General features: G+C 35.8%; 1 protein-coding gene across 2 annotated transcripts; it reads right to left on the bottom strand.

Moving 5' to 3' along the window:
- Positions 1-780: 780 nt before the first annotated feature.
- NKX2-3 (NK2 homeobox 3) lies at positions 781-16,491 on the bottom strand. Of its 2 annotated transcripts, none has more exons than XM_040437899.1 (3): positions 16,363-16,491; positions 3,718-4,271; positions 781-1,961 (listed from the first exon to the last, which is right to left on the bottom strand). In XM_040437899.1, exons 2-3 carry the CDS (start codon positions 4,037-4,039, stop codon positions 1,333-1,335), a joined length of 951 nt encoding a protein of 316 aa, XP_040293833.1. In that variant the 5' UTR covers positions 4,040-4,271; positions 16,363-16,491; the 3' UTR covers positions 781-1,332. The 2 variants fall into 2 exon arrangements, with proteins under 2 accessions (XP_040293833.1, XP_040293834.1); XM_040437900.1 differs by having other exon boundaries at positions 781-1,958.
- Positions 16,492-17,082: the final 591 nt, after the last annotated feature.

The following is a 17,082-nucleotide window of genomic DNA, read 5'->3' as shown; positions in this document are numbered from 1 at the left end:
AATAATTTTTTTTTACTTGCATGTTAACCCTGAGTGTGCAGTGGTACCTCTCTTACTATGGTCTACACATATAGACAGATCTATGGATGTCCCTGCAAGACATACGTATGAGATAGATAGATAGATAGATAGATAGATAGATACATTTATAGAGTCGCATAGGTGTAAACTCCCCGACAATGTAACCTTACAGATGGAGACTTGTACCCCTGGTCGCACAGTGCCCCCTGCACACACAGACACACACAGTGGATATTGCACCTCGTTTATTCAGGGTCTAGTGCATTCACCTGGAGATTGTCAGGAAGTAGAAGGTGCTCTGTACAGTAATAAAACAGGCTTTTGTACAATTAGTGTTCGTTCTTTTCTATGATACAGACAACGGTAACAGAGAATAATGTACACATAGGGCCCTGAAACCTACTGCTCTCCAGCTGCTGGGTAACTACAACTCCCAGCATGGCCTGCCTGTGCACCCAGGGAGCTGTAGCTCCCCACCAGCTTGGAGAGTCACAGGTGACAGATCAATGCTGCATAATGTAACTCAAACAGGAATATACTGATAAATAAGGATTTCCAGCAACACACAGGGAAACAGGGGGCAAGGGCTTACTACTGGTACATACACAGATATGGATGTAGCAGAGTTGACTTTGTCACTTAGCCCTGCTTGTCGGCATACATATGGTAGGTTCATATATGTTTATGAATTTAGAATCGGTCAATATATACATGGGGGGGGGGGGGGGGGGTGTCAGAGTAGTGGTCTGCAGCTTGAGTCACAAATTGCAGGCCACTTCTATGGGGGAGGGGTATATATATATATAAATCTTCTCAAATCTTCTCATGATCTCTGGAGGAATTGACTGCTTGTACTTGTGGAATACTTTGGCTGCAGGCAAATCTTCAACTACTGTAAAACGACTACAAGTCCCAACATGCTCTGCTAGGAGTAGTAATCCAGTAGTCTATTGCTGTCTTAACATAAATAAGTGTTTATTTGACCAGAATGCTGACATTGACAGGTGGCACCTTCTGAAATCTGGGGTAGGATGGGCACAGAGGGGGTTGCACTTCTTTACTATGCCTGCAGTTATTGCTGTCTATACATCATGTGCAGTCTTGGAGCAAGAGATATAAAGGGTTAAGGCTTCACCTGGATCCTGGTGTGGTTCATACAAGGCTCTTTGCAATATATCTGATATGCTGGTGACACTCCACAGGCCACACAGCAGAGAGCACTGGATCCCGAGGATCTCTCCTGTGATCAGATAGATAGATTTATATATTTCCTATATCCAATAATACATCATAATGTCTGTCCCAGCAGTCCTACCAGGCACAAATCCCTTGTAGTGTCCCTTGGCAGGATGGCAGGGATGCCCCTGTGTGGTTCTGTGGCTGGGAGGCATTGCCCAGCTGGCTCAGGTTGCCCATGTTTACAAATGGATTAGTCCCTGCATTGTGCTGGATGGAAGGGATGCCCGAGTAGTTGCAGCTGTAGTTGCTGTTGTAGGAAGAGCTGTTGTTGTAGCTGTAGGTAGGGTAACTATTATAAGAGTAGGGGCTGGCAGCTACATTATAACCACTGTTATAGCTCTGGCTGCCAGCAAGGCAGGGCTTGCCATCCCTCACCAGCACTGGCACTGCCACCCTCCTGGGTGGTGGAGGTGGGTGGTGGCTGCCCATCTCCAGTGACTTGTCTTGCCTTTGTCTTTTGCACTTGTATCTCCTGTTTTGGAACCAGATTTTCACCTGGGTAGAGGTGAGTTTCAGGCTGTTAGCCAGGTGTTCCCTTTCTGGGGCTGACAGGTATCTTTGCTGCTTGAACCTCCTCTCCAGCTCAAAGACCTGGGCCTGGGAGAAGAGCACCCGGGGCTTCCTGCGGCTCCTCTGCTTGGGCCTGTCCAGGTCCTCCTGCTTGTCTTCATCATGGGGGGATTTCTTCAGAAAGCAAGCTTCTGTGTGGAGAAGACAACCATGAAAACCCTGCTACACTATACAGATATATATATATACACACTACAGACACTGAGGCAATAATGTATCCAGATATACACTGCAACATAGCAATCGTCTGATATACAGAGGGCTGGATAAAGGAAGTGAAAGCAGAACGTGAAGTTTGTGGTCCTCATAAAATGTTGTTATTATTGTTTTCACTCTTTGTTGTTGTTTGTTTTGTTTTTTTTACTTTATTACAATGTATTATTATTATTATTATTTCTTAACTTTAACTTTATAGTATTAACATTTTATGATTATTAATAAAAATACATTTTATTTTGATATTGTTTTTTATACATATATATATACGCACACACGCACCTGTATAGTAGTATATCATATTTGCCATAAATCTTTATTATAGTTCTGTTGTTATTTCACTATTCTCTTTCTCTGCACGCACACACCTTTGTATTCCTATATTATATTTGCTATATATATATATGTTATAATTATGTAATTATTAAACTTATTCTCTCTATACATATACACACATCCATTAGTAGTCGTACCTTTAATAATTATGTCGTAATTTCACTTATTCTCTCTCTCGATATATATTATATTTGTTTTATATCTTTATGTTATTATTCCTCTTATTCTCTTGCTATATACACACGTTTTATATCATTATTATAATGTTACTATTGCTACTACCTATCTACAGGCTTTTGTCTTTGTTACTCTTTTTTTTATATTAAATTGCACTAATATTGTTTGTATACTACTTTCTATATTATTTTACAGTATACTACATTTTTACTGCAGAAACCTGACCTTCCCCTCCCCCACAGGACTGGAGCACTTTATCTAGGGTTTGGGTTTATAATAATTCAGCAGAACACAGGACGATACATTAGAGGTGACAAGTCCCTAATAATGACTCTGCAAACAACAATTAGTAGAATTCATCTCCTCCATGCTGCGCTTGTCTGGTTGAGCAGCACAGAACAAATAGACACAAGGATGAGACTGATCCAGAGTGTCCGGGTGGTAGTACCACAGGCCTCATTATAGCCACAACTCTGCTACTGATCATAATACTATTACTACTGACTCTTCAACACTGCCGCAATTATACTTATTTGATAACAGTATTACTACTAAAAACAATAATGCTACTAATGTAAAAAGTACTACTATTATTGCTGCTGCTACTCCTCATATAATAAATCCTATCACTTCTTATAGTACAAGTAATACAATTTATAATGAAAGCGATTATAATGTTATTACCGATAATGATAATAATATTAATACCATTTCTAATTTATTAAAAATTCAAATAAAAAATGAATACTACTTCGATGACTCGATGACCACTGTTAATATAAGTACCACTGCAACTACTAGTACCAATGTTACTATTACCAATACTACTACTACTACTACTAATAATAATGCTATTACCAATATTAATAAAATTACTGCTACTAATATTACTTCGATAACTACTACTACTACTACTATAATAATAATAATAATAATACTATTACCAATATTATTATTACTTAAGTGAGTAAAAAAAATATATTATTTTTATTAATAAAATAAGTACTGACGGTAATATGACTAGTATTATGTTTACTTATATTATTACTACAAATATAACTAAGATTATTATTACTTAGCCTGTTACTACTACTACTACTACCAGTAATAGAACAGTAATATCCTGAACAGTTATGATATATTGATGGATTGACTCACTGTGACCCCTGTCTTCTTCCTCCTCATCCTCCTCTTCTTTCGGGGTACAGTTGTCCAGAGCTGCATGTACATAGGCTTCAGGAGAGATCCCCACCTCTCCATGGCCCTCTGCTGTCCTTATAGAGTTCAGGTAGGAGATTTTGTCATTGCTGTCTGTGTAGACAGATCTGTCCCCCAGCATGCATGCAGCCTGGCTGAACTCAGCCTCCAGATCCTGTGCCAGGTGCCCCCTGGAGTGGGGTGGCTGCTGCCCCTGGGGCTCCCTGTTGAGAATGTCCTTCACAGAGAATGGTGTGGAGGTGACTGGACTTGGTAACATCATCAGGTCAGGTTTTATAAAGTCCAGATAGTGGATAAATCCTGTGCTGGGGATGGACGATCCAGGAGACACTGCTGCAGTCCTCACTCTACATAGCCTCCATTAGCCTGGCCTCTGCTTCTCTGGGTTTTGTTACAGGCAGGGTTGGGAATAGCTGAGGCATGGGGTACTGCCTGCTCCACAGACCCCACCCTTTCTGGTGACGTCATCCCAGGAGACTGTCAATCATGCAGGCCTTTAAAGGAAAAAAAAAATCTAAGAGTTGGATCTGTGATTGGTGCTTTGCTTCTAGAACCTCCTCCTACAACAACTGTGTCCAGGAAGAGTCCTGTGTGCTGAGGAAGGATCCCAGGAGGATCAGGCCTGGAGACCAGGCTCCAAATACTAACCTTGTGTGTGAGGATGATAGGAGTATGTACACAAGTAGCAGAGTAAGTTCACAACTCACTAATATCTATCATCTCTCTGCACTTTTCTACAGGACAGCAGGTAAAAGATGTAACCATAACACATACAGTAATAAAAAAGATAACGTCAGCTCTGCTACATCTGTGAGTGTGTGAGTGTGTGTATGTGAGTGTGTATGTGAGTGTATGTGTGTGAGTGTGTGTGTGTGAGTGTGTATGTGTGAGTGTGTATGTGTGTGTATGTGAGTTTGTGTATGTGAGTGTATATGTGTGTGTGTGTATGTGTGTGTGAGTGTGTGTATGTGTGTGTATGTGTGTGTGAGTGTGTGTATGTGTGTGTATGTGTGTGTGAGTGTGTGTATGTGTGTGTATGTGAGTGTGTATGTGTGTATGTGAGTGTGTGTATGTGTGTAGTAATTGCATTATATCCATAGGAAGGTTGGATGTTAAATCCCAATTAGGTTCTACCTATTTATCTCATTATCTATCTATCTATCTATCTATCTATCTATCTTCTATCTATCTATCTATCTATCTATCTATCTATCTATCTATCTTTCTCATATCTGTATCTATCTATTACCCCTTCAGTTCGACTGTTCATAGAAAGAAGTACTGAAGTCATTACTTTTTCCATGCTATCTATATAATTATGGTCCTTTATATATTTCTGTTCTGTAAATAATAGCACACATGACAATAGGCAAACTGCTCCCAATAGTAATACAATAATACTACATCTAGTAATCACAGCATAGCCATTACTGCGATTTACCTCTGTTAATAATTTTAAACTAGAATTCATTTGTTTTTGCATTTTAATACTTTTTTCCGTATTTGTATTTATAAATAATCATTACATTTCAGACAAGTTATAGTGGACATACAAGGAGAATGCCGTTTTGCCTCTTACTGGATGCAGGGATGTGATGTGCGGCCATTATTGTGCTTTATGTAACAAGGAATCTGTTTCTATTTTACATTAAAATGCGCTTTGTGATTTATTTGCAGACTGTGCACTGTATACATGTTATATGTGCTGTGGAACATTATCTATGGCTAAATATCTATCTATCCATTTATTATCTATCAATCTAATATCTATCTATCTCATATCTATCTATCTATCTATCTATCTCATATCTATCTATCTATCTATCTATTATCTATCTATCTATCTCATATCTATATATATATCTATCTATCTATCTATCTCATATCTATCTATCTATCTATCTCATATCTATCTATCTATCTATCTATCTCATATCTATCTATCTATCTATCTATCTATCTATCTCAAATCTATATATATATATTATCTATCTATCTCATATCTAACTATATATATATTATCTATCTATCTATCTATCTATCTATCCATTATCTATCTCATATCTATATATATTATCTATCTATCTCACATCTATCTATATATATATATATATATATATATATATATATATTATCTATCTATCTATCTATCTATCTATCTCATATCTATATATATTATCTATCTATCTCATATCTATCTATATATATATTATCTATCTATCTTTCTATCGCTTCCCTGTCCTAGTGATCTGGACTTGGTTAAAGATCTGATAAGATATAAGTAGCTGCTCTGTAATTACAACTTCTGTGTTTTCACTGATCTATCTGGTACCAATCAATATCCACTGATATTATGATATTAATCCGATTGGATTTTATGGCATGGAATAAAATATGAATTCTACCTAAATATATATATGTACTTACATGATTCGGGGATGCAGCAAACAGAAATGACCCCCCTCTTTCCACCTACCCATTCGTCTGCAGAACAGTGTGTTTTATATATATATATCTAGTATAATAGTATAATAGTATAATAGTATAAATCACCTTGGCTTGCTAATTGCGGCCCTTCACTGAGCAGAGAAGAAGCAATGAGTCCCTCCTGCTACAACCCAAGTTTACACAGGTGAGAGAGCAGGGTGGTCCATGTAACACATCAGGTGAAGAACTAGAAGAATTATTATAATGGCAGCTGATTTACTGTATATTGGTATGGGGACTGAGCTGTCCTGGCTTCATCTGCTCCACCCCTTGTTGTTACATAGATACAGAGATGTAATCTGGTAATTGGGAACTCTTGTATGGTCTTGCTTATTGCCCTCTGGCAGCTAGAAGGTTAACTGTTAATAGCTGTAATAATCATTTCCTGAATAATTATGTCATTAGGGAAAGAGCTGAGATATAAATCTAAATTACTGCAGGGAACATGACCAGAGGTAGAATTTAGTAAATGTAAAGATGAGGAAAGGAGGTTGTAATTATACACGGTATGAATCTATCTATTATATATCTATCGATTATCTATCTATCTATTATATATCTATTATCTATCTATTATCTATCTATTATCTATCTATCTATCGATTATCTATCTGTCCTTCACAGTATCTATCAATTCTCTATATCATATCTGTCTATCTATCTAATCTATTCTATATCATATTTATCTATCTATCTATCGATCTATCTATTTATTTGTCTATCTATCTATCTATCTATCTATCTATCTATCTATCTATCTATCACGTCTCTTTAATGCTATCACAATACTCATTCTGACTTATCATCTGCTTTTATGGCACTGCATATCAATCTCTTTAGCAGATCCATGTTCCCTGCAGTATGTTCCATAGAGCATAGATAATCTGCAGTCAGCCTGGCAGACCTCTCACTGGAGATCTGTGAAGCTGAGCCCCTTCCTCACCCTCTATACATAGCAGAGAGGAGGAAGCTGGTTATCTGGGTCTGTAGGGTCCTGATCAGCCCTGTCCACAGATCAGGCCTGACAGCCTTGCCTGTGATGATGCCATTATCTGCCGCTCACTCACACAGATTGGCTGCAAGAATGTTAATTGCAGTTGGAGCCCTCACTATCTGCCCCCATTGTGGAGATCCTGCCATATACAGTAGAGCATTGTCCATAGGGCAGTAATTATATCTCCTGCTCACACGGTGTACGTCCAGTGCTCGGTGCAGCCCAGGGATTAGCTCTGTCTGTGTCTTAAGATTTTATCATCAATGTTTACAAGCCTAATGCAGGGGCTGCAGCTCCTAATCACATCATAATGGGCAATTACTGGTCTGACTGTTCACTGGATACAAGGAGAAACACTAACCTGCCCCACAAGTACCTACCCCCACCACACAAACATCTATATGGATCAATATTTACAAACACACATTTATCTGTATCCAAATATAAACAATACATTGCCAATATACAAATATATATATATATACACATCCAGAAAAATAGACAAATATGCTTCCAGAAATATAGACACTGTCCATAGATCACATACACATGCAAACACGAAGTATACAGCGCACACTTATCTGCACCCAAACATATACATATATACGAACACACAAACACACACACTTATATATGTATCCAGAAATATAGACACAAATACAAACCTATGGCACATATCACATATAGATACGAACACAGAATATAGCACACACTTATGTGAACACACACACATATATATATATATATATATATATATATATATATATAGGTATCCAGAAATATAGATACACTTATATAAATCTTTACATGTGTGCACACAGAATATACGGCACACACTTATCTGAATTCAAATTCGCACACACATATACATTTCCAATATACACACACACACACACACACATGTGTATCCAGAAATATAGACACATACAAACCTAAACACCTATTCACATATCAAATACAAATACGAACACAGAGTATACAGCACACACTTATCTGACTATATATATATATATATAAACACCTGTATATATCTGGATATATCATAATATACAAACTCACATCTCATAGGTAGTACATACACATATATACAATAAATATAATGAATATTGTATTAAATTAAATGATATATAAACATATACACAGTCATATACAAAGACTTGCGCGCACTCACACATACACACACAGTAGACAAACACACGATTATAATAAAATCTGCTGACATTTAAACGTTTTATATATATATATATATATCTCCCCTTTGGTAATGAGCATACTGGGATGTACTGGGACACAGCTCCCCGGTGCAGGTGGAATGAGAATCCATCAGTGGTCTAGAACCTGTGGTTGCTGTGAAACTACAACTCCCACCTTGCTGGAGAAATGACTGGAATCCAGCACAGTCCTATATGATGATAATCTGGGGGGATTTGTATAGAGAGAAGTGCAGTGCCTTGTACATTATATGGTAATGAAGCTGTGTCCTCATACTGAGCAGTGACATGAGGTTCTGTCAGTGCACTGTGACATTATAGGACTAGGCTGCTGTCTGCTGGAGTGACATTTCTGTAATGCAGTCCTATCTGCTGTCAGGACTGTGCATTACCTGTGTGCACACCCTGCCTGCACTGTAATGGAAGTGAAAGCTTGGAGGTAACTATACATCTACTACTGTATATAGCCTAAATATAACTTGATCTCTTCCTCTGTGTTGGTGGACAGGCTGGGAAGGTGTGCTGGGACCAGTGGTTCTACAACCACTTATCCTCCTGTGCATTAGTGCAATATTCTCATCATCACTTTGTATAGTTTGTATGGTATGGAGGATAAAGGAAGCTCCAGCTCAGCACTGAGAGGTGTGTGCAGACGTATCTGGACCTGTAGTAAGTGCCATGATGGGGGGAGTAGTGTCTCTATGTGATAACAATTACAGTGTTATCAGTGTGACATCCTCTGGGGCGGCCTGGCCTTCCTCACACATCCAGCCAGTTCCTGTAATGCATAGCCATATGTATACAGGCCCTGGGATAACCTCAGTGCAGCCTTTAGATTGTATTCGATTTATCACCATATGGATGTTTTCTCCATGCACAGGGTCGTATCAAGAAACCAAATAAATAAATATATACTTCGATTCAGATTTATAGGGAATCTGTAAATAAATAATGTTGCATACCTAATCGGATGTCCCCTGTACCGGGAAATGTAATTGATTCTTTGTCCTGATGCTGAAAAATAGACTATAGAAAAATAACCACCTGTATAGAAGCAGGCTACACCGAGCTCTACATCCCGCTGATCTAGGATCCACAAAAATGGGGTCATTCAATAATTTTATAATACAATAAAAATTGTTAGTTATAATACTTCCACTACTACTACTACTACTACTACTACTACTACTACTACTACTACTACTACTACGAGTACTACTACTACTACTACGAGTACTACTACGAATACTACTACTAATAATAATAATAATAATAATAATTATTATTATTATCTAGGAAGTAACTAGATAAAATATAAAAAGAAGAAAAGAAAAAATGGAAGAGGTGGCAAGACATTTTTTCTTAAAAAAAGCACTTAAAAAAATCATTATAATTGTTATCATCACGGTAAATATTAAGAATTTGCAATAGCTCTGTATGCCAGTTTCAAACAAGAAATATCCATATTTATATTGTATATTATATTTATATGTATTTACTTTTGTGGCTAATAGTTGATGAGAGTTGATATATTATTTGTATTAGCAATAATAATAACAACAAATACTTCTAATTATATAGGACATATATATATATATATATATATATATATATATCCTCTGATCGGACCACCATCATCACTGTCCTAAAAAATTGTTTTGTGCATTCTAAACAGAGGTATTCCGCTATTATTATTAGTGTTAGTATTACTATATCATTTATGACGATGATGGTGAACAATAATTTTTATTGGCCTGATATCATCTGATTATTATTTTTAATTAATACTGTATATGATATGATGAATATATAGTGTCATAATAATAATAATAATAATAATAATAATAATAATAATATAGTATGAATATGAAATCATGATGAACGATCATTTGTATTATTGTATAATACAGTATAGCATAGTGTGATATGATGATTATTATATATTAGTCCTGTATACATGAATAGGCCTGGGAGTGTAAGGCTATGGTTGTCAGGAGCAGAGTAGAGGAAGTGGGTGTCACCTGGTGTCAGCAGGAAGATGTATGTATTTGTCTATAACTTGCATGCTGCCTCTCCTGAGGTGTGATATATCACTGTACTGTCAGCGCAGACATGAGGTAGAGCCTCTGACAAATACTAGATTGTATCTCTATTTTTTTGCAACAGATTTATGTGTTTATAGGGAAACCAGCTGAATCTTTATATGTGGAGGAGCAGAGACTGGATCCAGCTATCTGTCACTTCTCAGCAAATAGTTATATCACCTAATACTCTGCTGGTAACTACAAGAACACCAGGAAAAATCGAAATAAAGTGATTGAAATAATTATGTAGATTCTGATAAGATAAGAACAACATCAACAATAATAAAATAATTAAATAGTCTTATAATAACATAATATAAAAGTATTACACTAATATGAGTACTTAAAGGCCCCCCACTATGTGATTATTGCAACTACTATTAATACTACAAATCATTATAGTGTTAACAGTGCTAAGATCAGATACACATTAAGGGTGTATTCACACAGAGACTTCAGTCTACTCTGAATTGGACTTGTAGAAATCTACTTGCTTGTCTTGCCACCAAAACAAGCTGATACTATATTTCATAGGCTTAAACATTTGCAACAAATTTCAAAATTCTGAAACACATGAATTCAACCTAAATGCTATTACTACATCTGCCTTTCCGCTAGGGTATATATATATATATATATATATATATATATATATATATATATATAGGCTGTTGCAAAAACTTTATGAATGAATAGTAACCCCCATTCATCTGGATGGGATTGCTTCTCCAGCAAGCGCACAAGTTTTATGCAAACCTCATTTCGATGAATGGGAGATTAGCAGAAACTTCTATAACAGATCTGACAAGTGTGAAATTACCCTGTAATATACAAAACAATGTATAGCTGCAAGTACTAGTACTACTAGTTGTATAATAATAATAATAATAATAATAATAATATTAATAATAATATTATTATTATTATAATAAATAAGGATTAGAATAAACAATATTATACATATCAAATGAACACTACTACTAGTACTACTCATAACAACAGTATATACTACTGCTACTAGTACTATTCATCATCATAATATATACAGGTGAAACTGGAAAAATTAGAATATCGTGCAAAAGTCCATTTATTTCAGTAATGCAAATTAAAAGGAATTGCATTCATTCAGCTTAAAATTAGAATGTTGTGAAAAGGTTCAATATTCTAGGCTCAAAGTGTCGCACTCTAGTCAGATGATTAATCCATACCCCCTGAGCAAAGGGGACCTCAAAATTTAGACTTTTGGGTGTCATAAGCTGTAAACCATAATCATCCAAATTATAACAAATAAAGCCTTGAAATATCTCACTTTGCATGTAATGAGTCTATCTCATATGTTAGTTTCACCTTTTAAGCTGCATTACTGAAATAAATGCACTTTGCACCATATTCTAATTTTTCCAGTTTCACCTGTATAACACTAATCACCATAACAATTAAAAACAGAAGCACAACAAATTGACACTAAGTTAAAATGACTACTTCCAGGATCAGGATGACTAATTATACTACTACCTGTACAAGCAGTGAGAATAATTCCTAACACAATTCGACATAATATACACTAATACTACATAATACATAATACTACATAATATACACTAATACTACTAATCATTATCAATAGAATAAGGTGATTTACATCCGCCTTAAATTCGTTGCTTTTTAAAAAGTATAAATAATAATTATACAAAATAGCAGCTATTTTTTCTTTGCTTGGATAATCTTCACATCTTTATGCTGCTGTAGTCCTGAGAACAAAGGAACTACATTTAATTCAGAAGGATGAGAATTAGAAGCGATTATGAAATCTACAAGGAGACTACATTGTATGGTGTTTTTAGGAGCCATGCTGTACAATGGGAGTCAATGCAGGCAGTAATATTATAGAGAGAGATATTGTTCCTACCTGGGGACTGGATTGAGCATTTAGTAGAGAATTAGGGTACATTTACATGAGAAGGATACCCTGCAGATTTTCTGCTAGTTTTTTTTAATAGTACCAGCAATGTGGATGAGATTTTAAGTAATCTCATGCACACAATGGTATCTATCTATCTATCTATCTAGGGAAAGATAAAGTGCAGGAAAAAAAAAAATATTTATGTTAACTATTTAAGTGCTGCAGTAATTGAATGCATAAATATTAACCCCTTATACACCACATTATTTTTATGATTAATGGTTTCTTATCACCAGTAGCAGTACAATAAACTGGTTTCCTGGGAGGTGGTGACATAGTTTGGGGACAGTAGTGGTGGGAAGCATTAGCAGGGAGGGAAAGTGCTCCTGATCCCGGGTGACCATTGTCCGGCTATGTCTGAGCTGGGGCTGTGTTGTCAGGAGCAGGCGCCAGAGACAAATACCTGCATGTTACCTGCTCATTGTTACTGGAGCTAATTATCTGCACATCTCCTCTACAAGTGCAGATAACGTGTCCTCCCCTCTGACCTGTCCTCACAGCTATCTTCATCATCATCATCATCATCATCATCACCCTCCTCATCATTAGCCTGGCTAATAGCACCTCATTTACAGCTAGTTACCAGTTACCGCTGCAACTAGTTATACTGCTACACCAAGGCAAAACTACTACTGCAATGGCCACCCTAATGTGCATTAACCTGGGTTATGACACCTATTTTACACCTAGTTACCACTACTACTGCAGCTAGTACTATTACACTTTAATGACTACCAACACTACTTCAACACTACTACTACCACTATCATCACAATCATCATGCTAATATAAGCTAATATACATGTAGGGATCTCTGCAACCACAACGGCACCTACTAGTATTTCGTGAATGTGAAAAAAGCATGTAACTTGATCATTTCAATTTCCTATTAGCAGTGGTTCTGTAAATCATTAGTATAGTAACTAATAAGAAGCAGAACCAGCTTTATAGACTGTACTAGAATTACAGCACCCGGGGATATAATCCCTGTTTATAGAACTAGCACTAAGATAATATATATATACACATTATCTATCTATCTATCTATCTATCTATCTATCTATCTATCTCATATCTATCTATCTATCTATCTATCTATCTATCTATCCCATATCTATCTATCCCATATCTATCTATCCCATATCTATCTATCTATCTATCTATCTATCTATCTATCTATCTATCTATCTATCTATCTATCTAGAAAGGAAAAGAAGCCAGCAGCACTCCAGATAATAGAAGAAAACTTGTGGTTTATTGGGTCAATAAACCACAAGTTTTCTTCTATTATCTGGAGTGCTGCTGGCTTCTTTTCCTTTCCATTTACTGGACCTAGGTGCTGGTCCGCATTGGCCAGTCGTGCACCCCTCGTTTCTACAGTGTGCTGCCTCCTCACTTTCCCATATCTATCTATCTATCTATCTATCTATCTATCTATCTATTATCTATCTATCTATCTATCTATCTATTATCTATCTATCTATCTATCTATCTATCTATCTATTATCTATCTGTCTATCTATCTATCTATCTATTATCTATCTATCTATCTATTATCTATCTCATATCTATCTATCTATTATCTATCTCATATCTATCTATCTATCTATTAACTATCTCATATCTATCTATCTATCTAATATCTATCTATCTATCTATCTATCTATTATCTATCTATCTATCTCCTATCTATCTATCTATCTATCTATTATCTATCTGTCTATCTATCTATCTATCTATCTATCTATTAACTATCTCATATCTATCTATCTATCTATCTATCTAATATCTATATCTCTCTCATATCTCTATCTATCTATCTATCTATCTATCTATCTATCCTATATCTATCTATCTATCTATCTATCTAATCTATAATCGCAATGTTCACAATGAGTGGTGATTCTATTGCTACAATAAACAATTATAAAATATAAAATGCATAAAAAGACAAATAGTATATAAACCCCATAAATACAAAGCAGTAGCAGTAGTGGTAATAATAATAATAATAATAATAATAATAATAATAATATACAGCACTCACTATGAATATTTTATTAATTAAATAATACATTCTACTATTTCGAGTAATAATAAAATAATAATATGCATTTAACCTAATACAATACCAGAGTTAATTTATGAAGCGTTGAGAACCCTGATGATGTTAACAATATTATCAATAATGCTATAAGCCTGCTACTATGGTATTTATATGGCGCACATTATATATGGTCAATAACATGCTGTTATTTAATGAGAATGCAAATAATAATAATAATGCAGATACTACTAAAATTATTATTTTTTGTTACTAATAATGATATTCTATGTATAGGTAAAGTGGTGTTTATACAATAAAAAATATATATCATGTGACATCGTAAGGGATACTAATTTTAATAATAATCCAAATAATAATTTAGTAATAAAATGAGACTTTTATTGTGACTTATTTTTTCATTATTGATTAATAATAATAATAATAATTATAATTTTATTATTATTATTATTATTATTATTATTATCATTCAGCTGACGTGGTGCTGTTCTCCAGCTGCAGCCTGTGCCGCCCGCTATTTCCCGGCAGGCTGCAGATAACAGCAGATCCCCGGCTTCCTGCTGCCACATCTCTAATATCTCTACCACAGGTTGTGATCGGGGCACAGTCACTGCAGTCCTTATATCAGACCCTGCATCATTCCAACTCAAAGTGATCGCCTATGCAATTTACTACAATTAATAACAGGAGTCTTTATATTGTACAATGTGTTCCCTGAAGCAGAAGAGAAATGGATTACTACATAAAATAAAAAAATAAAAAACCTTCTCTCCCATTCTATCCACCATCTGTCTACCTATCTGCACAGTGATAGAACTACTGATTTTTGAATAGATGCATTTACTATATTATATTTTCGCATAGGTTGGGAAATATGTTATTTTTTTCTATGTATATATGTATGGACTGATAAATAAACAGCTAGATAGATAGAAGATAGATAGATAGATAGATAGATAGAGATAGATAGATAGATAGATAGATAGATAGATAGATAGATAGATAGATAGATAGATAGATAGATATGGATAGATTGATATAGATCGGTAGAATAGATAGTTTCAGATAGGTAGCTAGATGGATAGACATTAGATAGATAGAATATATATAGACATATATAGATGGATAGAGATATGAAACAGATAGATACAGATAGAAGATAGATAGATCGATAGACATTAGATAGATAGATATATATAGCTATATGAAACGTAGATATGGAAAATATGTATATATAATAGATCTAGATAGATAGATACAAAGATAGATAGGCTCTATAGTTGCAGTTCTGCCTTCTTGACATTAAACTCTTTGCAGTTAAGGAACAGATGATCCTCTGCTCAGTGACATCATCACGATGACGTCACTGTGCTACTGGATCCTGGCCTTAACAGCAGAACTATGTGCTGGATATAGTCTTTCTTTCCTCCAGAATCTTCAGGCAGATACTTGCTATCTTCTGCATGGCCTGGATGGGCCTGTGATGCCTGTGCTCCTCTCCTGCCATTCACTGCAGGGTCTGCACCACAGTGCTCCTGAGAGTCTACAATTCCAAGAAATTTCTGGAAATGTAGAAAGTCCATGGTATCCATGGACTTTCAGTTTCTCAAACTAATGACCTAATTTTCTCAGACGACTATCAAGTGCGGTCCTCACAATACTGGCTTTGACCATTATTTACTCCCTGGTCATCATCACAGCAATGCTTAGAATTCATGGGAGTAGTAGTTATAGTAATATAATCTGTGCACATTTCTAGCTAGGAATTGAAATGTCTTTACCTCTTTCCTGTCTGGAGCATTTTTTGGAGAGTCCCCAACATAACCGAAGTCTTGAGGTCAATAATGGAGATCTATAGGTCAGTATTGGGGGACCGAAGGAGTCTATTCCAGATCTTCAGGGTGGCTTCTTTCTCCTTGTCTTCTCTCCCTGCTTCCAGGCTCTTTGTGAGAGCAGTGAGAGCTTCCCAGGCCTAGGATCTTCACTCTTATCTCCTTGTCAGGAGATCTTGGTTCTGTCTTGTCTCTCTTTAGTGCAAATATCCCCTTCTGCTCTTAGACAATCTGCTCCAGTCTACTCAAGAGGAGTCAAGGAATTCTGTGCAATACAACATAAATAATAACCCCCCCCCCCCCCTCCGGTATATAGAACTGTGTTATTACAAGGGCTATGAAATGATCTAATGGTGTTTACACCTTTTCTCAACCAGTGCCCCAGACAAGTACAGGCCTCTTATACAAGGAGAATATTGCTGCTCTATAACAGCCTGCAAGGTAACATCAGGGGAGTTTATTAGATGGAGTATGCTGAACTAACTGTAATCACACCCACTGCCAAAGCTTAAAAAATGTAACAGAAAATAGTAACAGATAATAATAATAATGACAGCAGCAGCAATATCAATACTCTTAATAATACCAATATTACTACTAATTAGTGATACTAATCTAGTAATAACATATTAAATTACATTACTCCTGCTAGTAATCATACAATGGTAC

This window comes from Bufo bufo, chromosome 6, assembly GCF_905171765.1.
Source record: "Bufo bufo chromosome 6, aBufBuf1.1, whole genome shotgun sequence".
In the NCBI taxonomy this organism is placed as follows: Eukaryota; Metazoa; Chordata; class Amphibia; order Anura; family Bufonidae; genus Bufo; species Bufo bufo.
This window is presented reverse-complemented; position numbering and strand designations above follow the sequence as displayed.